The 23,074-nt window shown below is 40.2% G+C and overlaps 1 protein-coding gene across 1 annotated transcript; it reads right to left on the bottom strand.

Moving 5' to 3' along the window:
- Positions 1-3,577: 3,577 nt before the first annotated feature.
- On the bottom strand, positions 3,578-21,212 carry LOC138361090 (uncharacterized). The gene is made up of 2 exons (XM_069320558.1): positions 19,562-21,212; positions 3,578-6,011 (listed from the first exon to the last, which is right to left on the bottom strand). Exons 1-2 carry the CDS (start codon positions 19,572-19,574, stop codon positions 4,534-4,536), a joined length of 1,491 nt encoding a protein of 496 aa, XP_069176659.1. The 5' UTR covers positions 19,575-21,212; the 3' UTR covers positions 3,578-4,533.
- Positions 21,213-23,074: the final 1,862 nt, after the last annotated feature.

The following is a 23,074-nucleotide window of genomic DNA, read 5'->3' as shown; positions in this document are numbered from 1 at the left end:
AGAGGCAGGACACCCAACAAGAAGCTATCGCCGATCTTGTCGGGGCCTCCTAGGGGTGCGTCGTGAGTATACGCCCCACAAACGCCACCTTAAGAAACCGACAGTCCGTCGAGATTGGGTTCAGTGACGAAGTGGGGATTGACAATAAAGGTTCCCTCGCTCTCGACGTCGGGTACTGCAGTTCTACGGGTGCAAGAGTATGCCTCCTCAAGCACCCGGGCGTCAAATAGAAGAAGTCCAAGGGAAGAACCAGAACGAGCAAAGGTCGGCAGGAAACGGCAAGCAGATAGGAGAAGAGGGGGGTGAAAAACGAAACAGAAGGAAAAAGGAAAAGATGCCCAGCAGAATTGGAGAGGACGGCAGCAGGAGCACAAGGCTAGAAAAGAACAGAGGACTGTCCCAAGGAGCATCACACTCCGGCAGCCGCCCACTAAGCCCACACACGGCGACAATGAGCTGAGCGGGGAGGGGGCAGGTAAGGGAAATAAGTAGAGGAGAAGGGAGAAGAGAAGGGATACAGCCACAGAGTAGGTCTTATCCGCACGACACAGCCAGAGAGAAGACCGAGCTAGCTACCAGCTGCCTCCCTCATGTCGTGGTGCCGGGAGGAGCCTAATTGATCGTGCAGCTAAGCACATTAAAGATCTTCCCCTATGCAACGTATTGTTACTTATGAATGATTAGAAAGTATTAGTAAGCAAAGTTGGTGCCTATGTTATTATTTAATAATCAACCCCCAGCTCAGTCTTTAAATGCTCTTTGAGAAACAATAATAGTCTTACGTCTGGCAGGGAAGATACAAACAATTGCTATACGAGATGCCCAACTGTACTACCAGGAAGTTAATAGCTCAATTTTGACCTCTGGTTTCCACTGGAGAACCCAGGGTCGTAACACTCCTCCCCCCTTCAGAGAAAAAAAAATGTGACTACTAGAATAGTAGTCATATTTTTTGTAAGAGTATACAGAGAACAAAAAGAAAAACATATGACAAAAACAAAAAATCAATCAAAAGCAATTTCTCTGCAAAAAAAAATACAAAGGAGTTCTCTGAAAGAGAAAAAAAAAACATACACAACAAAAATAAAAGAACAGGGAAGTAATAAATTGGACACGGAATATTTAATGTCACAGGAGAACCTAAAAAAAAATTAACTAAAGCATGACGGTGGTAAATGGCTTTCTGTGGCTCAGATGAATGTTATTCAGGCAACCGGGACAGAGCGTCGGCTATCACGTTGAGTCTGCCCGGTAGGTGGGTAATGGAAAGATTGAAGTCCTGTAGGTACAACGCCCACCTGAGGATGCGTTTATTCTTACCCTTCATCTGAGTCAGGAAGACTAGTGGGTTATGGTCCGTGTACACTTCCACTATATTACCTGTGAGGTAAACTTCGAACTTTTTACATGTTAACACTAGCGCCAACGCCTCTTTTTCTACCACTGAATAATTGCGTTGCGCCTTGTCGAATTTCACAGTAATAATATACTGGGGTGTTCCACCTGATCATCCCCAGTTTGCAACAACACTGCACCAGCACCCGAGTCAGACGCGTCAACATGAATTTTAAACGGTCGGTCGAACCTTGGACTAGCAAGCACTGGGGCGGAAGCTAAGATCAATTTCAAATTTTTAAATGCCTCTGCACAGTCTGATGACCACTTAAATTTAACGGCTTTCTGCAACAAGTCTGTGAGAGGAGTGGCAACACTGGAAAAGTTCTGACAAAAACGTCGATAGTACGCACACATACCGATAAATCTTTGAACGTCCTTTTTAGACTTTAGTACTGGATACTCTAGAATGGCACTGATTTTATCTTGCCGAGGTAACACTTTTCCTTGGCCCACTTCATAACCGAGGTACGTCACTGTGCCTTGGCCAAAATGACACTTTTTAGCATTTAAGGCAAGATTTGCCCTTTTCAAGATGGCAAACAACTGGCGTAACCTAGCTATGTGGTCAGCCCAATTACTGTCAAACAGCACGATATCATCTAAATACGCCCGACAATTTGGCACCTTAGCGAGTAGAGTTCATGAGTCTCTGGAACGTGGCAGGGGCATTACGCAAGCCGAACGGTAACACTTGATACTCAAAAACACCCTCGGGTGTCACGAACGCGGTGAGCTGTTTAGCACGTTCAGTGAGTGGGATTTGATAATACCCCCTCGAGAGGTCGAATTTCGAAACGTACTTGGCATTTCCCAACTCGTCGATGCAGTCCTCGAGGAGGGGCAGCGGATAGGCATCCACAATGGTCACCTTGTTGAGCTGCCGATAGTCGGTGCATAATCGCCAGGAGCCGTCTGGTTTGGGGACCAAAAGGCAGGGCGAGCACCAAGAGCCCTGGCTCGGCCGGATGAGGCCGTGCTGGAGCAAGAAGTCGACCTCCTTCCGTACGATGGCCTTCTTTTCTGGACTCATCCGATAGGGTTGAAGGCGAATGGGAGTGTAGTCCGTCAATTCGACATCATGGCAAATGGCATCAGTCTGGGTCGGGACATCCCCGAACAGACTGGAGAATTCAGCAACCAACAACTGCACCTCTTCACGTTGGGCCATCTGCAAATGGGACAGTTCCTCCACAGCATTCACAGAACTAGAATTATTGAAAATGAGATTAGTTGGGTCCCCAGAACAATCATCCCCTCTCTCACTGGAAATGGAAACATTGGTTAGTGCAATGGGCCTGGGGCCCTGGAACTTCTTCAGTCGATTTACATGTATGAGCATTACCTGGTTACGTTTGTCAGAGTGCCTCACTTTGTACGTGAGGTCCCCAGTCTTTTCTGTCACAATGTAGGGGCCTTCGTACTTGTGGGACATAGTGTTCCCTAGTCGAGGCTTTAATACCAGGGCAGGGTCGCCAGGCTGAAATACCCGTAACTTAGATTTAGCATCGTTACGTTCTTTCATCTTTTCTTGGGCCTTGCCAAGATACTTAAATGCAGCCGCCTTGCAGTCCTTGAGTCTCTGGTGGTGTTGCGCAAAGAAAGCCGAACCTTCGGATAACGTTACGTTCCCTAACAGATTCTCCTGTAACATTTGCAAGGGTCCACGAACTTTATGGCCAAAGACTAACTCAAAAGGAGAACAGCCCAGTGAACTTTGTAATCCCTCTCTAGCCGCAAACAAAACATACGGTAAATTCTCATCCCAGAAGGTGTGGGAACTCTCGCACGATGTCTTCAACATCTGCTTCAGAGTTAGATGGAAACGTTCAATTACCCCCTGACTCTGTGGATGGTATGGGCTGGAAACCTTATGAGTTATTCCATGTTCCTTACAAAATTGCTCGAAAACATCAGACTTAAAATTAGTACCATTTTCAGTTTGCACGACCCGAGGCAGTCCAAAAGTGGAAAAAAAATTGCAACATATGAGCAACAAACAGTTTTTGCTCGGATGTTCCTTACAGCAAAAGCCTCTGGGTAACGAGTAGTGATACACATCATCGTGATTAGGTAAATATTACCAGACTTAGTTCTAGGTAATGGTCCAACACAGTCCATTACCACATGAGAAAATGGTTCCTCTGGCACGACAATAGGCCTTAGAGGAGCTTTAGGTGGAGTCTGGTTTGGTTTCCCAACCAGTTGACAAACAATACACGCATTACAAAATTTTGCCACATCGCTTTTCAGCTTGGGCCAGAAAAAATACTTTAAAATTTTGTGATACGTAATATTAATACCTTGATGTCCCCCCATAGGATCATCATGAGCAGCTGCCAAAACTCTTTCTCTATAGCAGGTCGGCAACATAACCTGGTGGACTACCTCCCACTCATTTGACAAGGGAGCACTCTGTGGTCTCCATTTTCTCATCAAAATCCGATCATTGTAGTAGTACCCAGTTGCTGCGTCTACAATTTCCTCCATAGAGACGGCTGTTTCATGACAATCTGCAAGAGTGGGGTCAGCTTTCTGTAACTCACTCAAGGAGGCATCTAGGCCTTGGTCAGATGCCATTGGCCGAGGCTCAACAGTGTTCTCCTCCACCTCCCCACTACTCTCTGTAGGTGGCGGTGGCAGGCTCTCCACAATGTCCTCGGCCACGTCATCGAGTCGGGCAATGAATGTGTCCGCGAGGTCCACTTGGTTTTCACCACTCGGAAAGCTCCTCGTGACCTCGGGATTTACCATCTTGGCAAGCACAGGGCTGCCCTTACATTTAAGTCCCATAGACCTGGTCACCGCGCACGCAGGGTACACAACATTATCCTCTGCGGCGGGTGGATCCAAGCAAACCTTAGGGGTAGGCAACATAATAGGCAGTCTAGAGTCCCCTACCTTATCCCCTGCTAAATCATTACCAACTATTACATCAACATTAGGGAAAGGTAGGTATGAAGTGACTCCGACTGTACAAACACCCTTGTGGAAATCAGATTCCAGGGTAACCTTATGGAGGGGTACTGCCCGAGTATCACTAGTGACACCTTCGACCAGTACCACCTCTCCAGTGTCGAGAGTGCTGGCACCTTGCAACGCACTCTCTAAAATTAAAGTCTGGATGGCACCGGTGTCTCAGAAGATCACCACGTCCTTCCAGGAAGAACCCTCAGACAAAAGTAGTCTCCCTTTCGATAAGAATGGGGTAAGCAAGTCCAACCACTGTGGGTTGGAGGTCTTACTCCCTAACCCTTCTGAAAGCCTCAAGCCCTGTGTCACAACTAGAGCATTGGGTCTTTTTTCAGGGTGCAGTTGCCAACAACGGCTAATAGTGTGGTTTGGACGATTACAGTGACCACAAAAACGTCGGGGAGAAGAGACATTACTAACAGAATTACCCTTCGGTTCACCTTTAGGTGCCGTTGGGCTAGACACTTTAACAGGGTTAGTTATGTCTGAAACAGAAGGTGCATTAGGTAAAGGGTTAGAATGAGCTGGTCTGGACTGGCTGTGGGTATAAGGTTTGCTACTCTGTGGGGTATAATTATTTTTATTGGGCCTTTTGCCCGCCAATTGGTAGTTTTCTGCCAACTTGGCCAAATCCCCTATTTTAGAATTTAACTCTATCCTTCCTTTAATGTACTGTGATACGTTCTCTGGCATAACATCTATAAAATGCTCCATTAAAATTAAGTTCCTGAGAGCCTCGTATGTTTCGGCTTTCGCCGAGCGAATCCATCTATCAAACAATCGAATTTGATCATTCACAAATTCAGTGAGCGGTTGGTTGTGAGTAGGCCTAAGGTTACGGTAAACTTGGCGGTGAGCTTCAGGAGTAATTTCATATGCCCGTAAAATACATTCCCTGACTTTATCATATTCGAAACACTCGTCGTCAGGCATGTTTATAAAAATATCTTGTGCTTTACCCCTAAGTCTTCCCTGTAGGATTTTCACCCACTCTTCCTTTGGCCAGTTCATGGACGTGGCCACTCTCTGAAAATGGTTGAAAAACCTTTCAGGGTCAGACTCGGAAAATTCAGGCAAATTATGCTTTTTCTCATAATGCCTGGGGTTTGAATCCCCGGCAGGTGGAGGTCCAGTGGCATTCACTCTAATTCTAGCCTCCTCGGTTTTGAGTTTTTGCTCCTCTAATTTTATTTTTGCTAACTCTAAAGCTAATTCACTCTCCCTATGAGTTGCACTTTCTGCTTGGCTAGGCTGGCATAAAGGTGTATCACTTGCCAATAGTTCTTCATCAATACAATGTTGTAATATTTCATTCACCAAAGTCCACTTTTTATCTGCGACATTTAATTCTAGGCCAAATTCCTGGCCTAACAATACTAAATTAGACTTTTTAAGTTTCTTTATCTCTACCACTGAAGGCTCCCTTGCCAGGTTCTGCATTTCAGAAGACATCACTAATAATTTTAGCTCCCAGCCAAAGAAAAAATAAAAAAATAAAAATTGGAAAAAAAAACAAAAATTTGCACGGCCCCTAACACAAGGCCACACTAACCTTAATCGTGAAGGGATCCAGTTGGGTGTCCAGTCAGTGCAAGAATGTCCTTTGCTAGATGAGCTGGACCCTAGGCTAGCACACAACCGTTCTGCGGAAATAAAAAATTTTAATTTTGGCACTCAAGAATCCAATTTTTTACACTTATAATGTTCATCCCGGACAGGCCCCCACTTGTTACAACTGATATGAGTGGGGCTTCTATGGGGTACTGGTACTATTAAGGGGTAAAGGTAGTTAGAAGACAAGAGTATCAAATACGGGAGAGCTAAAAGGCCCGGCCCCCAAAATAAACTATCCACAGTAGTGATAACTTGCTACAAGACCATATATGTTAGTCTAAGGGTTGATCACTGCACTCCCACCTTGGAAGAAGAGATACTCTGTAATTCATGTACTTATTTATTAACCCCTTAACAACCCCCCATATACACTCACACCAATAACAATAATAATAATAACTTTACCACACTACCTTACGTTAAAAGCCTTGGTCCACATAGACAGGATACAAGGTTTACACTAATAACAAGCTAGGGTAAAGTACTACTGGATAAGCACTGAAGCTGGATGCAGCTTAGGGTAGTGAGACCATGTGGTACCCTAATACAAAACACAACACTTAGGGTAAACAAAACACTGGCAAATACTAACCCCAGGTCTCACCAATATTTACTACCAGAGTAGGTCCACTTACTGATGCCCCGTACTTAGCTTAAGGATACAGGAACTTCAGGTAAGGGAAATAAGTAAGAGGAGAAGGGAGAAGAGAAGGGATACAGCCACAGAGTAGGTCTTATCCGCACGACACAGCCAGAGAGAAGACCGAGCTAGCCACCAGCTGCCTCCCTCATGTCGTGGTGCCGGGAGGAGCCTAATTGATCGTGCAGCTAAGCACATTAAAGATCTTCCCCTATGCAACGTATTGTTACTTTATGAATGATTAGAAAGTATTAGTAAGCAAAGTTGGTGCCTATGTTATTATTTAATAATCAACCCCCAGCTCAGTCTTTAAATGCTCTTTGAGAAACAATAATAGTCTTACGTCTGGCAGGGAAGATACAAACAATTGCTATACGAGATGCCCAACTGTACTACCAGGAAGTTTAATAGCTCAATTTTGACCTCTGGTTTCCACTGGAGAACCCAGGGTTGTAACAGTTGCAAAGTTACAACACTCAGAACTATTATTTTCATGAAGTGTTTAACGTTGAATCCTTTCACGATATAAATATTTCATTGCTAACATGTCAATTAAAATAATATTTAATCATACATCGATAAAAGATTATAAAAAATATAAAGAAAAAGTTCTTAAATAGATGAACAAAAAGTGATTAAACAAATAAAACGTAATTTAATAAATAAATCAAAAGCGGTTGAATAATTAATGAAGGTGATTAAACAGATAAATATACGTGATTTAATATCTAGGAAAGGCTAATTGGATTAATAAATAATAACAACTGAACAAATAAATATAATGTGATAAAAAGTGAAAAGATAAAACTTGCTAGAATTTATAAATACAAAGTGACTGAATATTTAAAAATTGACTAAATAAAGAAAAATTATTGTTAGATTCAAACTAAAGTATTATCTGGGTAATATAAGGAAAAAAGGAAGCTGAAGTTGTTAAATAAGAATTCGAACTGGTAACCGCGTGAACACCGGGTCCAACTGGTAACCGCGTGAACACCGGGTCCAACTGGTAACCGCGTGAACACCGGGTCCAACTGGTGACCGCGTGAACACCGGGTCCAACTGGTGACCGCGTGAACACCGGGTCCAACTGGTGACCGCGTGAACACCGGGTCCAACTGGTGACCGCGTGAACACCGGGTCCAACTGGTGACCGCGTGAACACCGGGTCCAACTGGTAACCGCGTGAACACCGGGTCCAACTGGTGACCGCGTGAACACCGGGTCCAACTGGTGACCGCGTGAACACCGGGTCCAACTGGTGACCACGTGAACACCGGGTCCAACTGGTGACCGCGTGAACACCGGGTCCAACTGGTAACCGCGTGAACACCGGGTCCAACTGGTAACCGCGTGAACACCGGGTCCAACTGGTAACCGCGTGAACACCGGGTCCAACTGGTGACCGCGTGAACACCGGGTCCAACTGGTAACCGCGTGAACACCGGGTCCAACTGGTGACCGCGTGAACACCGGGTCCAACTGGTAACCGCGTGAACACCGGGTCCAACTGGTGGCCGCGTGAACACCGGGTCCGACCTCCCAGTCTGACCTCGACTCTTCCTGCTTAATGAAGAACTCAACAGTCATACATTCATCCACTTCATCATACATCATCAACTGACTTTTAAGGCATGATGGGAAAAAACAGTAAAGAAAAGACTCTGTGAGGAGTCAGTAAGTAAACTGAAGTGTACACAGTTGAGATTGAAATTGAAATAAGTTTATTGAAGTAAAATATGCACAAAGGGATGAGGTAGCTCAAGCTATTCTCACCCCATTCAGTACAACGTGTTCATACATATATACACACACATCACAAACAATGAATATATTGCCGAACATTCTGAGAGAAAAATATATACATTTTCTCCTTTACACAAGTAGTATGGTATCAGACGTACACACAAATACTTTTATGACTTAGGTATACTGTATAGACAATTTGCAAGAGATATGCAGATAATTCAACAAAAAATTACAGTTGTGGTGCAAAATTCTTATATCTCTCCAGAATATCATCAACCTTCCCGTTGTGATACATCCAGGCTATTTGTTCAGGAACAATCTTTATCTCTGTGTTTCTATATACATTAATCAACAATCAAGAACATAATGGGCAAGGGTGTGAGACCTTAACATACCATACCACAAAGACAGTACCTCTCTCAACCAGTTTAAGATAAAAACTAAACACTACCTAATAAATTCCCTGTAACCTACCTCACTCCTCTATTGTCAACCCATGTCCGTTATTTTCTTTTTTTTTAATCAACACTGTTTGTCAACCTATTGTATTTGTGCTGCTTTTTCAGTCATGTTCCCCCTTTTTTTTTATCTTTATTTGTATTTGTTCTCAACACTTTTTATTCTTTATGCTCAATTAGTATTAAGTTCTAGATATTAATGTTTTTCTTGCCCGAAACGCATTGCGTAATAGTGGCTTTAGGCATTGTATGTATGTACTATGTATGTATGTACATAAATAAATAAATAAATAAATAAATAAATAAAATAAATAAATAAATAAATAAATAAATGTTTATTTAGGTAAGGTACATACATACAAGAGATTTTACAAAGATTGATGGATTTATAGATAGAGCTAGTACATACAATGCCTAAAGCCACTATTACGCAAAGCGTTTCGGGCAGGAAAAAACATTAATGACTAAAGCTTAATACTAATTGAGTATAAAGAATAAAATGTGTTGAGAACAAATATAAATAGAGATAGAAGAGGGGGGGAACATGGCTGAAAAAGCAGCACAAATACAATTAGGTAGACAAACAGCGTTGTTTAAAAAAAAAAAAAAAAACAGACATGGGTTGACAATAGAGGGGTAAGGTAGGTTACAAGGAATTTATTAGGTAGTGCTTCGTTTTTATCTTAAACTGGTTGAGAGAGGTACAGTCTTTAACATGGTTGGGAAGGTCATTCCACATTCTGGGTCCCTTGATTTGCAGAGCATTTCTAGTTTTATTAAGTCGTACTCTAGGAATATCAAAATTGTATTTATTTCTGGTGTGGTGCTCATGGGTTCTGTTACAACCTTCAATGAAGCTTTTGAGGTCAGGATTGGCATTACAGTTAAGCGTTTTATATATGTATAATACACATGAGAGAATGTGCAGTGACTTAATATCTAACATTCAGAGATTTGAGTAGGGGTACCGAGTGATGTCTGGGGCCAGAGTTGGATATTGTCCTAATAGCAGCTTTGTGTTGAGTAATTAGAGGACGTAAATGATTTTGGGTAGTAGAACCCCAAGCACAAATACCATAGTTGAGATATGGATAGATGAGGGAGTAATAGAGAGTCACCAGGGCAGGGCGGGGTACATAATATCTGATCTTAGAAAGAATTCCAACAGTTTTTGTAACTTTTTTGATATATTTAAAACGTGTCCCTGGAAATTCAGCTTGTGGTCAATGAGAATGCCAAGGAACTTGCCATCTAATTTGTTACAAATTTGGGTATTGTTTATTTTGAGATTTATTTGATTAGAGGATTTATTGCCAAACAGAATATAGAAAGTTTTGTCAATGTTAAGAGTGAGTTTGTTGGCAGTTAGCCAAAGATGGACTATATTTAGCTCAGTATTTACTGTGGCATTTAGAGCAAGGGGGTCAGGACTGGAGTAAATGAAGGTTGTGTCGTCAGCAAATAGAATTGGTTTGAGGTGTTAGGAAGCATTTGGAAGGTCATTAATGTAGATGAAAAAGAGGAGAGGGCCAAGTATGCTGCCCTGAGGAACATCAATGTTGATGGGTAGGGTGGGAGAAATTGAATTATTCACAGAAACATACTGGAGCCTGTCAGTAAGGTAAGATTTGAGGTATTGCAGGGAATGTCCTCTGACTCCATAATGATGTGATTTAAGAAGAAGGTTTTGGTGGTTGATAGTGTCAAAAGCCTTATGCAGGTCCACAAATAACTCAACTGGGAACTCATTTTTATCAAGAGCTGCATGAATCAAGTTAATCTTACTAATAAGTGCATCTAGTTTACACTTCGTGTCATTATCATGAACACCTATCCCATATTCCCAGTAATATTTGGACACAAGCCTGAGTCGCATGTGCACGGAGTCACTCAAAGCATTTCTCCTTTTACCAGAAGTGAAATAGGTGTTTTGACTCGCATACATGTAGTGTTGCATGGTTTGACTTCCCTCATACATTATACCTCTCCTCTCCTCTCTACTTCTGCCTGTGCCTAAATATTTCTGATTTTGCTTCTTATTTGTCTCATTGTGAATTCACATTCAATGTCAACTTGTGGTTTTGATGTGGCACGTTTGGCCAAGTCATCTGCTACCTCGTTGAGCACTATTGCAACACGAGATGGAATCCACATGAGTTTCACATTGTGACCTTTCAGCTGTATCTCAGTTATCCTTTTCTTAAAATCTTTAACTATGGACATGAAGACTTAATTTGATTCTTTCTCTTTTCTTTCTTCAAAGGATTTCGACTGTTTAAGGAATCAAGTGCTCCTCGGCTATCGACAAATACAAAAACATCTTTGTCGTCTTGACAATGCCAACCTACTTATGAAAAACTCTCCAGACACAAAGCAGAACGCCTTGAAGGACACCAACGTCGCCTATGTCTTCAAATGCCCACTTGGGTACTGTAAGCCCCAAAGAACTCAGTATATAGGGAAGACAACAACGTCTCTTTCCAGGCGATTAACAATGCATAAACAACAGGGCTGCACAAAGAAACATATAATCTCTTTTCACAACTAGACTATCACCAGAGAAATTTGAACAAACAACACAGAAATCATCGATAGATACAGCGATAACAGGAGGCTCGACATCTTCGAGGCACTACACATTAAAAAGTCAACACCAGCAATGAACAGCCAATTAATGCACAACTATATTCTACCCACTTCAAGACTCCGAACCAATATAGAAGCATCAAGAGGAAGTGTGGGCCAATAGGCCCTCTGCAGTTACTTCAATTCTTATGTTCTCATATCCACTTAATACCCATAGTTTCGTGTTTTGTCTTGTGTTTGTCACAAGTTTGTTCACCTCACCCAAAACTGTTGTATCATATCACCTCACCCAAATGCGAGTATAAGAATGGACGAATTTTCGTGTTTACAGGTTACAGTTGTGTGTGTAAACTAAAGTCTTTGAAAATGTAATAAGTTGTTATGAAACATGTTCAGGCGTCACATCAGACTAGAAATAAAAATGAATTTTAGAGAATTGATTTTTCAATTACCATCGACAGTGAAAAGAAACGTAAGAAATATTGAGAAAATTCATGTCAGAATGATTAATCTTACCTTTTTGTCATATTTAACGACATATGTTTACAAGAAAGACTGCTTCCAAAATATACTAATACATAGATTATATATAATAATAATAATAATAATAATTTTTATTTAGGTAAAGGTACATACATAAAGAGATTTTACAAAGTTTGTTGGCTTTATAGATAGAGCTAGTACATACAATGCCTAAAGCCACTATTACGCAAAGCGTTTCGGGCAGGAAAAAACACTAATGACTAAAGCTTAATACTAATGGGTAAAAAGAATAAAATGTGTTGAGTACAAATAAAAATAGAGGTAAAAGAGGGGGGAACATTGTTGAAAAAGTAGCACAAATACAATTACAAATTATTACAGAAAATTACATTCAAACAGCGTTAAATTGAAAAAAAAAAAAAAAAAAAAAAAAAACATACATGGGTTGACAACAGAGGGGTAAGGTATGTTACAGGGAATTTATTAGGTATAGCTTCATTTTTAATATATATAGACTGTAGAGATTATTATAGCACCTCTGTATAGACCATCATTGCACCTCAGTATATATTATAATAGCACTTCAGTAAAGATTATCATAACACCTCTGTATTGATTAATATAGTACCTCACTATAGATTATTATTAAGTGTAGTGGTGTAGTGGCAAGACACTCGCCTGGCGTTGCGAGCGCTATGTCATGGGTTCGTATCCTGGCCGGGGAGGATTTACTGGGCGCAAATCTTTAACTGTAGCCTCTGTTTAACTCAACAGTAAAATGTGTACTTGGATGAAAAAACGATTCATCGCGGCAGGGATCGTATTCCAGGAACCTGCCCGAAATGCTACGCGTACTAGTGGCTGTACAAGAATGTAACAACTCTTGTATATATCTAAAAAAAAAAAAAAAGTGCTAATTTTAGAATTAAAATTAGAATTTTAATATATAGTGAATTACTTTGCCTAAATTCATTTATTAGATAATAATAACACATTTTACTATTTAAAAATCCCTTAAGCAGGATCTAAATAACTTTATTTGTATTTTTGGGCTAAATTGAATGCGAATGTCATAATTCTATTCAAAATGACTGCTTACTTGCTGTTACCTCTGTTATATATGACAATAGCATAGATGTCACTAAATGAAAAAAAAAATAAAGACGTAAACTTTTTTGTGCTCATTCCAAGAGTTAATATTTCATTTAACATTATTATTAAACATTTTGTTTTGAAAAATTACTTGTTACCTAGACCGAGTTTGTTACTTGGACTTATTTACGAGATGTTTGGTAGGCTCCAGTGACTGTTTTAGTTGCCAACTTGTTGCAATAACTATTCTATAATTTGACATATTTTAGACGAAACGAACATTGACATTTCTTGATGTGTGTAAAGAGAACATGTGTCTGGTAAAGAAGTTTAGTGTGGGGCAAGTGGTTTGTGGAACAATAAAAGAGCTAAAGAATTGTATTTTTGACGACCCCTTTATCATAAACTGTAGAGGTTCCCAACCTGGGGTTCACAAGCTTGGTTCCCACCCTGGAGTCCACTAGCTTGGTTCCCACCCTGGGGTCCGCAATCTAGGTTCCCAACCTGGGGTCCATGAAGGTAGTACTGGGGGTCCACAACTTGGGGTCTGTGAAGGTAGTACTGGGGATCCATAATATAGGTTTCCAAATGTAGGGAAACTCACATATCATGGGTTTGCTATTTATTTAATTATTAAAAAATTATATTTATTTTATTATTAATTTATTAATATATAGAGTGGACTATATGATCCATATTTATCCCGCTAGTAGTTTCCATTCACAGGCCTGGGGGGCTATTTATATGGTTTGCCAAATCAAAATTAATCAGTTGGTATAGCTTACTGTTAGTCTGTACTTCCATGAACAGTTAAATAACGAGTTCAGGAAGGACTAGCTAGTGTTGTAGTATGTAGTCTGGTTCAAAATAATGGATCCATCAAGATCACATGAGCTCTGGCTACTTGCAGATCAGAAGCTAGATTCATGAAGTTGTTACGCAAGCACTTATGAACCTGTACATCTTTCCTTAATACACACCAAAATCACAATAGCGTGATGCATTATATGAACAAATCCACAAGGGCCGTGACTAGGATTCGAACCTGCATCCGAGAGCATACTAGATGCTGCCTTAATCGACTGAGCTACGACATGGTAAAGTGCTACCATGTCGTAGCTCAGTCGATTAAGGCAGCATCTAGTATGCTCTCGGATGCAGGTTCGAATCCTAGTCACGGCCCTCGTGGATTTGTTCATCTTTCCTCAATCTTTGATGGCTTTAGTTACATTTATTAAACAGTTTACAAGCATGAAAACTTCCCAATCAACTGTTGTTATTGTTATAAACAGCCTCCTTGAGATTCAGAGCACATTAACCATTTAATAATTGTAAACAAAGCCGCCAAAGATTAAGAAAAGATGGACAGGTTCGTAATTGCTTGTATAACTGCTTTACACTGTACACCATAGATTACAATGACAACAATGAATTCACACAAAATACACCATGGAATACAATGACTCTTCTCACACAATACACTATGAAATACAATGATCCTTTTCACATAATACACCATGGAATACAATGACCGAAAACATAGTTGCCAAAACTGTGCTGAATTTCAAAATATACCTCGAAAAGATCATCAAGGCAAATGGAGGGGACAGGGGGAAGAGGGGGGAACTTCAACAAGCCGCTGACTTCCTGTTCTCATCAAAGCCACTAGGGTTAGTGGCCCTCGGGTAAATCAGGTAAATTATAATTCCCAGACAATTACAGCACAACTGATACAACTGATACAGGGATTATACATCAACGAGTGCTTGACCAGGAACAGACAGCAAATCCTCTACCGCCTGCGTCAAATCCGGCAACAAAACCCAGATGCTATTCATCAGTGCTTCGTTAGAGATGGTCTGATAAAGGTGAGAAAAACCGCAGAGGGCAAAATGTTTACTATTACTAGAGAAGAAAACCTCAACACTTTCCTCTCCCAATGTGGTTTGTCTCACCTTATCACTCCCAATGAATTAACTTAATTAACCCCCTGTCAACTAGTGGGGCTAGGTATCCTAAGTCTCCTTGGTTCATTTTCTGACTTAATTTTTAACTTACTCTTACCTAGTCATTTACCGAAATTATTTAATTGAGTTATTAAGTAGTTCTTCAGGTCTTATTAATTATACAGTCATTACTGAACTATCTATAGTTATTAATCATTAGCTTAAATTTGCCTATGTTTATTATTCAACTTTTCTTTGATTTCATTTATTACCTAGGTTGCCTAGCCTTGCCATGCTCCCTTACTCCATTGTACCCCTGGCTTTGCCTGCATCTCAAATTGCAAATTGTTACTTACAGTGTACCTGTGAGTACTCGTAAGCAATCTACCTCATTTTTGCTCAATTTGTTTTATTTTTGTATTGCTTAGTCTTGCTTATATTTTTTGTTTTGTATTTCCATATCTTGTGTTTTGTATAGTCCATGTTTACATGTTCTTTCTTTAATCTCATTAATTGCCTAGGTTGCCTAGCCTAGCCATACTCCCTTACTCCATTGTACCCCTGTAAGCCCCTTTTGTGTTTGTTTTGTACAGTATTGTGTATATATTTTTCCCTATTTTATAGCTTTTTTCTACTTATTTCTGATTCTACAATCAGCTTCTTTTATGCAGTCAAGTATAGACCCAGAACTTAACCTCTTATCCACTATCTATGACAATAATCACTTTAATGATCTAAATTGCAGATATTTTGCAGCACATGATGTAAACAATGTATTAACTCATAATCACAATATCTCTGTAATCAATTTGAACGTTAGATCCCTAGGTAAACACTTCGATGATGTTAGTGCCTTGATTGAAACTATTGGCAACAAATTCTCTTTTATTATACTTACTGAAACATGGTTGAAAGAGGATACTACTCAACTCTTTAACATGCCTAACTACTCAGCAATTCACAACTGTCGTCAACTTCAGAGAGGTGGTGGCACTGCTCTTTACTATCACCAAGAACTAACATGCTTAAAAGAAATTAGAACTAGAGACTGCTACGGGGAGTATATCTTCGCCAGCTTCAGAGTCAAGGGTGCCGAGTCTGTCCTGTCTGTGGGTGCAGTCTATAGAATTCCCAACACTGATGTGTCTCTATTCAACTCAAACCTTAGAAATCTAATACTTGATAACAGACTGAACAAAAACCACCTAATTATCGCAGGGGACTTTAATATTGACCTCTGCGAGCCAGAACACCCTACTGCTGCTAGCTTCCTCAACTGTATGAATTCCTGCCTCCTCATACCCTTAATCACTAGACCTACTAGAATCACTGATAGCACTGCCACGACTCTAGATCACATCTGGACCAACATAACCTCTCCGCTTACTTCAGGTATAATCACCGATAGCACTACAGACCACTACCCCACATTTCTCTTAACTAACATTAGCAAACCACCTCTAGAAACAAGGGAGTTAAGCTTTAGGCTGCACAATGAAACTGCTATAAACAATTTTATAACTGCTGCTGATAATGTCAACTGGGAGTCCGAATTAGGTAACATAGGGGACATCAACCTAGCAGTGCAATCTTTTCTACAAACAACTCTTAGCCTTTATAACACCCACTGTCCTAGGCTTACTAAACAAGTCACAAGCAAAAGGCTTAACAATCCTTGGCTTACAAAGGGAATACTGAAATCCATTAACAAAAAACATGACCTTGAGAAGAAGTATAGGTTAGGAATTGTCTCCAAAGAATTCTCAAAGAATTACTCATTATTGCTAACTAAGATAATTAGACGAGCCAAAACTAATTACTACGAAGATAAATTTACTCAAATAAAGAGCAACATTAAACAAACTTGGAGCACAATTTCACAAATATTGGGATCAAAGAAATCTTTAAATAACAAACCGACTCTCCTGTCTAATAACGATGGTCAGCTTTCAGCCTCTGATTCTGCTATTGAGTTCAATAGGTTCTTCTCTTCCATTGGTTCATCCCTTGCAAATGATATTCCATCTTCCAGTACTGACATTAAGGACTATCTTACAGGTAACTATCCACAGTCTCTGTACCTAAAGCCTATTAACTCCACTGACGTCAATGAGATAATCCTTTCCCTTAAAACCAAGTCTGGTGCCCTTGAGGAGATACCAACTTTAATTTACAAAAAAGCCTCCAGATCTTTAGCCCCTGCTATTGCTTTGCTCTTCAACAAGTCACTTGAACTCCAAACCTTTCCAGATATTCTAAAAAAAGCGAGAGTAACGCCTGTCCACAAATGTGGTGACGCCACAGATGTTAACAACTACAGACCTATATCAATCCTGCCAAACTTGTCAAAAATTTTTGAAAAACTTATATACAAGCAGCTTTACTCATATCTAGCCAAACTCAATATACTTAGCCCTTGCCAATATGGCTTCAGACCCAAAAAAAGCACTAACGATGCACTTATTAGTATGCTTAACTCGATTCATACAGCTCTTGATAAAAAGGAGCTCCCTGTTGGGTTATTTGTGGACCTGCGTAAAGCTTTTGATACTGTCAACCACCAAAACCTTCTTCTTAAATTACATCATTATGGAGTCAGAGGACACTCCCTACAATACCTCGAGTCCTACCTTACTGACAGGCTCCAATATGTTTCTGTGAATAATACAATTTCTCCCACCCTACCCATCAACATTGGTGTTCCTCAGGGCAGCATACTTGGCCCTCTCCTCTTTCTCATCTACATTAATGACCTTCCAAATGCCTCCCAACACCTCAAACCAATTCTATTTGCTGACGACACAACCTTCATTTACTCCAGTCCTGACCCTCTTGCTCTAAATGCCACAGTAAATACAGAACTAAATAAAGTCCATCTTTGGCTAACTGCCAACAAACTCACCCTTAACATTGACAAAACCTTCTATATTCTGTTTGGCAATAAATCCTCTAGTCTTATAAATCTCAAAATAAACAATACCCAAATTTGTAACAAATTAGATGGCAAATTCCTTGGCATTCTCATTGACCACAAGCTGAATTTCCAGGGACACATTCTAAATATATCAAAAAAAGTTTCAAAAACTGTGGGCATTCTTTCTAAGATCAGATATTATGTACCACGCCCTGCTCTGGTGACTCTCTATTACTCCCTTATCTATCCTTATCTCAACTATGGTATTTGTGCTTGGGGTTCTACTACCCAAAATCACTTACGTCCTCTAATTACCCAACACAAAGCCGCTATTAGAACAATATCCAACTCTGGCCCCAGACATCACTCGGTACCCCTACTCAAATCTCTTAATATGTTAGATATTAAGTCACTGCACATTCTCTCATGTGTATTATACATATATAAAACGCTAAACTATAATGCCAATCCTGATCTTAAAAGCTTCATAGAAGGTTGTAACAGAACCCATGAGCACCACACCAGAAATAAATACAGTTTTGATATTCCTAGAGTACGTCTTAATCAAACTAGAAATGCTCTGCAAATCAAGGGGCCCAGAATGTGGAATGACCTTCCCAACCATGTTAAAGACTGTACCTCTCTCAACCAGTTTAAGATAAAAACTAAACACTACCTAATAAATTCCCTGTAATCTACCTCACTCCTCTATTGTCAACCCATGTCTGTTATTTTCTTTTTTTTCTTTCTTTTTTTTTTTTTTTTTTTTTTTTTTTTTTTTTTTTTTTTTTTAATCAACACTGTTTGTCAACCTATTGTATTTGTGCTGCTTTTTCAGTCATGTTCCCCCTTTTTTTTATCTTTATTTGTATTTGTTCTCAACATCTTTTATTCTTTATGCTCAATTAGTATTAAGTTCTAGATATTAAAGTTTTTCTTGCCCGAAACGCATTGCGTAATAGTGGCTTTAGGCATTGTATGTACTAGCTTTATCTATATATCAATCCATTAATGTAACATCACTTGTATGTATATACCTTACCTGAATAAACATCTGAATCTGAATCTGAATCTGAATCTGATAAAGTTAGGCTAGAGTAATATAAATTTCTGGTAAATTTAGAGTGATATAAATTTCTGGAGTAATATAAATTTAAATTTCATAGTCACTTTACTGACAGTTACAAATACCAGTCTGCCGTCAATAAACCCTCTGGTGAAATATTTATAATCAGGAGTAGAATTCATAAATAGGCCTAAACAAAAAATAAAGAAAGTACATTAGTTTGCATATGAATCTGATGAGAAAATTCCTTGATTAACATACATTTCCCTACCAATCAAATGATCTAATCTTAAGTACGTCTCAGACTGTCTTCTTCACCAACTCCAATGCTAAATAATATTAAAACAAAAATCTCCATAATTTAGCTACAGAGTATATTAAATTTTATATAAATTTCCACACAGAGCAAAAACAAAGCACATTATTATTAACATATATATGAAGAAAAACATTTAAAGCTTTGTTTAATCTTTGCTAAACTAAATAGATATTTCTATACTTATAAACAATTTCGAGTTTTCCTACAGTGACAGCTTCTGTAGTTCTTGCTTGGTCATCTAACTTTCATAAAAGAGCAATATAATAAAATATCTTCAGATTTTTACCTTTCATGGTGAAGTGTTTTCACAAACAAAATATAATTACCTCTGAAGAACATCCAACTGACATTGTGATTAAAGGTAAGTTAATATACCATTATGTGCCTTATTATCCTTCAATATTTTCTTAATTATCTTCCACACTCAAAGTGTTTAGCCTATTATCTGCATGGATCATCTTGTGCCTCTTCATATGTCCAAGCTGACGGAATCTCTTCCCACACTCTGGACACTCATGAGGTTTATCACCTGAATGCACTAACATATGAATCTTCAAATCTCCAAGACGACTGAATTTCTTCCCACACTCTGGACATTCATGAGGTTTGTCACCTGAATGCACTAACATGTGCCTTATTATAGTTCCACGTTCTCTAAATTTTTTGCCACACTCGGCACATTGAAAAGGTCTCTAATCCGCATGCACCATCCTGTGAGTCTTCATATGTCCACGCTCACTGAATCTCTTCCCACACTCTGGACACTCGTGAGGCTTATCACCTGAATGCACTAACATGTGAGTCTTTATATGTCCATGCTGACTGAATTTCTTCCCACACTCTGGACATTCATGAGGTTTCTCACCTGAATGCACTAACATGTGAGTCTTCATACTTCCACCTTGACTGAATCTCTTCCCACACTCTGGACATTCATGAGGTTTGTCACCTGAATGCACTAACATGTGCTTTATTATAGTTCCACGATCTCTAAATTTTTTGCCACACTCGGCACATTGAAAAGGTCTCTCATCCGCATGCACCATCCTGTGAGTCTTCATATGTCCACGCTCACTGAATCTCTTCCCACACTCTGGACACTCGTGAGGTTTATCACCTGAATTTTTTTTTTTTTTTTTTTTTTTTTTTTTGAGATATATACAAGAGTTGTTACATTCTTGTACAGCCACTAGTACGCGTAGCGTTTCGGGCAGGTCCCTGGAATACGATCCCCGCCGCGAAGAATCGTTTTTTCATCCAAGTACACATTTTACTGTTGCGTTAAACAGAGGCTACAGTTAAGGAATTGCGCCCAGTAAATCCTCCCCGGCCAGGATACGAACCCATGACATAGCGCTCGCGGAACGCCAGGCGAGTGTCTTACCACTACACCACGGAGACTGTTAAATGCACTAATGCACTAACATGTGAGTCTTCATATGTCCATGCTGACTGAATTTCACCCCACACTCTGGACATTCATGAGGTTTGTCACCTGAATGCACTAACATGTGCCTTATTATAGTTCCACGTTCTCTAAATTTTTTGCCACACTCGGCACATTGAAAAGGTCTCTCATCCGCATGCACCATCCTGTGACGCTTCATATGTCCAAGACGACTGAATCTCTTCCCACACTCTGGACACGCGTGAGGTTTATCACCTGAATGCACTAACATGTGAGTCTTCACATGTGAAGGACGAGTGAATACCTTCGGACACTGTGGACACTGGTGAGTCTTCATCTTCTTTATGACAGGTGCAGTTTGTGTGAAGGTTTTCTCCCCCGGATGATGGGAGAAGCGTCAAGGCTTGAGTGTTGTTTCTTAGAGTTAGACTTGATGTGAGCACTTGGCGGTCAATGGTGGTGCTTTTTCTTTATGATAGGTGCAGTTTGTGTCAAGGTTTTCCCTTAATGCTCGTGCTGAACATCACCGGCGGGTGCTGCTAAAATGGTGGCGGTTGTTTACCCTCTCATCACCTGAGCGTTCCAATGTTTTTGTCTGGTTACACATATCATTTTTCCTACTTCTTATTTTTGTTTATAAGTGATCATTTGCAATTAACACTTGTATTTTTATTTAAGTTTTTCAATCAAAGAATGTACTTGAAATTGTATCTTTAAACAAAAAGCCACACGATTATACTTTTTGAAGGAAATAGCTCTCCCACAGTTGATGCACTACATGCGCAGAGTTGACCAACAAGTTTTTCATATTCACTTTTATTTATTTATTTATTTATTTATTTATTTATTTATTTATTTATATATATACAAGAAGGTACATTGGGTTTGTGAGAATACATTGGATAGTATAGTATTTACATTCTTGTAAAGCCACTAGTACGCGCAGCGTTTCGGGCAGGTCCTTTATCTAGCAGATAATTTTAAGTAGGTAATTTCTATCAGAATTGATAAATGAAAAAGATACATTGCAAGAGAAAAATGAGATGAGAGAGCTTAGTAAGTATATTAAAGCACATTGTTATATTAAAGCTCTGATTGATTACATTGACAGCTTGATTAGTAATTTAAACAAGATTAATAGACACCATACAGCAGATTGACAGCACATATAAGACAGCAATGATCACAATGGTGAAGATGTTCAGATTGGGTACATAAAGATTGGGAGACTGGGTAGCAAAAGATACAGATAAACAAGATTTATAAACACCATACAGCAGATTGGCAGCACATATAAGAAGACAGTGTAACGGTTCTATTGTTACGTAATGGTATGGTGACAATAAACACAGACACTAAGATACTATATATATATTTGGTCTAATATACAGAAGTACACAGGTGATACTTTGGTGTGAGTTGAGCGCACTGAGCGTCGGTACAGTATCTCGCAAGTGTCTGCTCTAGACCACACTTGAAAGTAGACTCTGGTGAATGTTTGCTATTCTGCTGCTTATATGCTCGGGCAACTCCTCACCGTGTTGCCCGGGCAACGCTTCACCTCATTCATCTCCAAAGGTTGACAGGAATATTAACAATGCATTTGGAGCGAGTATATTATTGGGATAATCTACTCGGTACAGAACTCCCCCTCCCAGGGGATGAAAGGAAAAATACTTGATCAAGGAACTTAGCTGGTCGGTGAATTGTACGCCCTGCTCGCGTTACATAACCATCAAAGTTAACATAACCATCAACATAACCATCGTTATATAACCATCAAAGTTAACTTCCTCCTCTTCGCTGATGTCATCTAACTGGGGTCGTAGGGTGGGAGGTCGCACAGGATCGTCCGTCGTCGTAGGATCAAGTTGTGGTGCGGCTGGTAACTGGGGTTGTAGGGTGGGAGGTCGTACAGGATCGTCCGTTGTCGTAGGTGGCGATGCTGCTGGTAACTGTGGTCGAAAAAGTGAACTGCGTAGTCGGCGGATGTGTCTCTGGATTTAGCAGTGTCGCAGACGTTGAGACGAAGCCTGGAGCAGAGCAGAGAGCTGAGTGAGGCCGGAGTCGTGGAGCTCTATGTGGGAGAGCGTGGCGGCTCGATTGAGAATTGTGAGTGTCTGAACTCGGGGAGCGAGAGCGTGGCGGCTCGATGCGGTCGTAGTCTGCTGTCTGCTCTGTGTCGAAGCTGTAGCGTCTTGGGTTGATTAGGACTGTACACGCCGAGTACTACATTGTTGACTGTGGAAATTGTAGTCTGGTACCAATAAAGATGTAGGCAGCGTGTGGACAAGCTCGGTGTAGCAGGAGAGAAGAATATGCATAATTGTTGCGTCCTTGGGTCGCTGGTGGAGCATTTAGATCCGGGGCGGATGGGCTCGGGCACCAGGACATTAGGAGGTAATGTAGGCACGTAGTTAGGACAACGAGG

The sequence above is a fragment of the Procambarus clarkii genome, unplaced genomic scaffold (genome assembly GCF_040958095.1).
Source record: "Procambarus clarkii isolate CNS0578487 unplaced genomic scaffold, FALCON_Pclarkii_2.0 HiC_scaffold_174, whole genome shotgun sequence".
In the NCBI taxonomy this organism is placed as follows: Eukaryota; Metazoa; Arthropoda; class Malacostraca; order Decapoda; family Cambaridae; genus Procambarus; species Procambarus clarkii.
The sequence above is the reverse complement of the archived record's forward strand: the minus strand, read 5'-3'. Positions and strand labels throughout refer to the sequence as shown.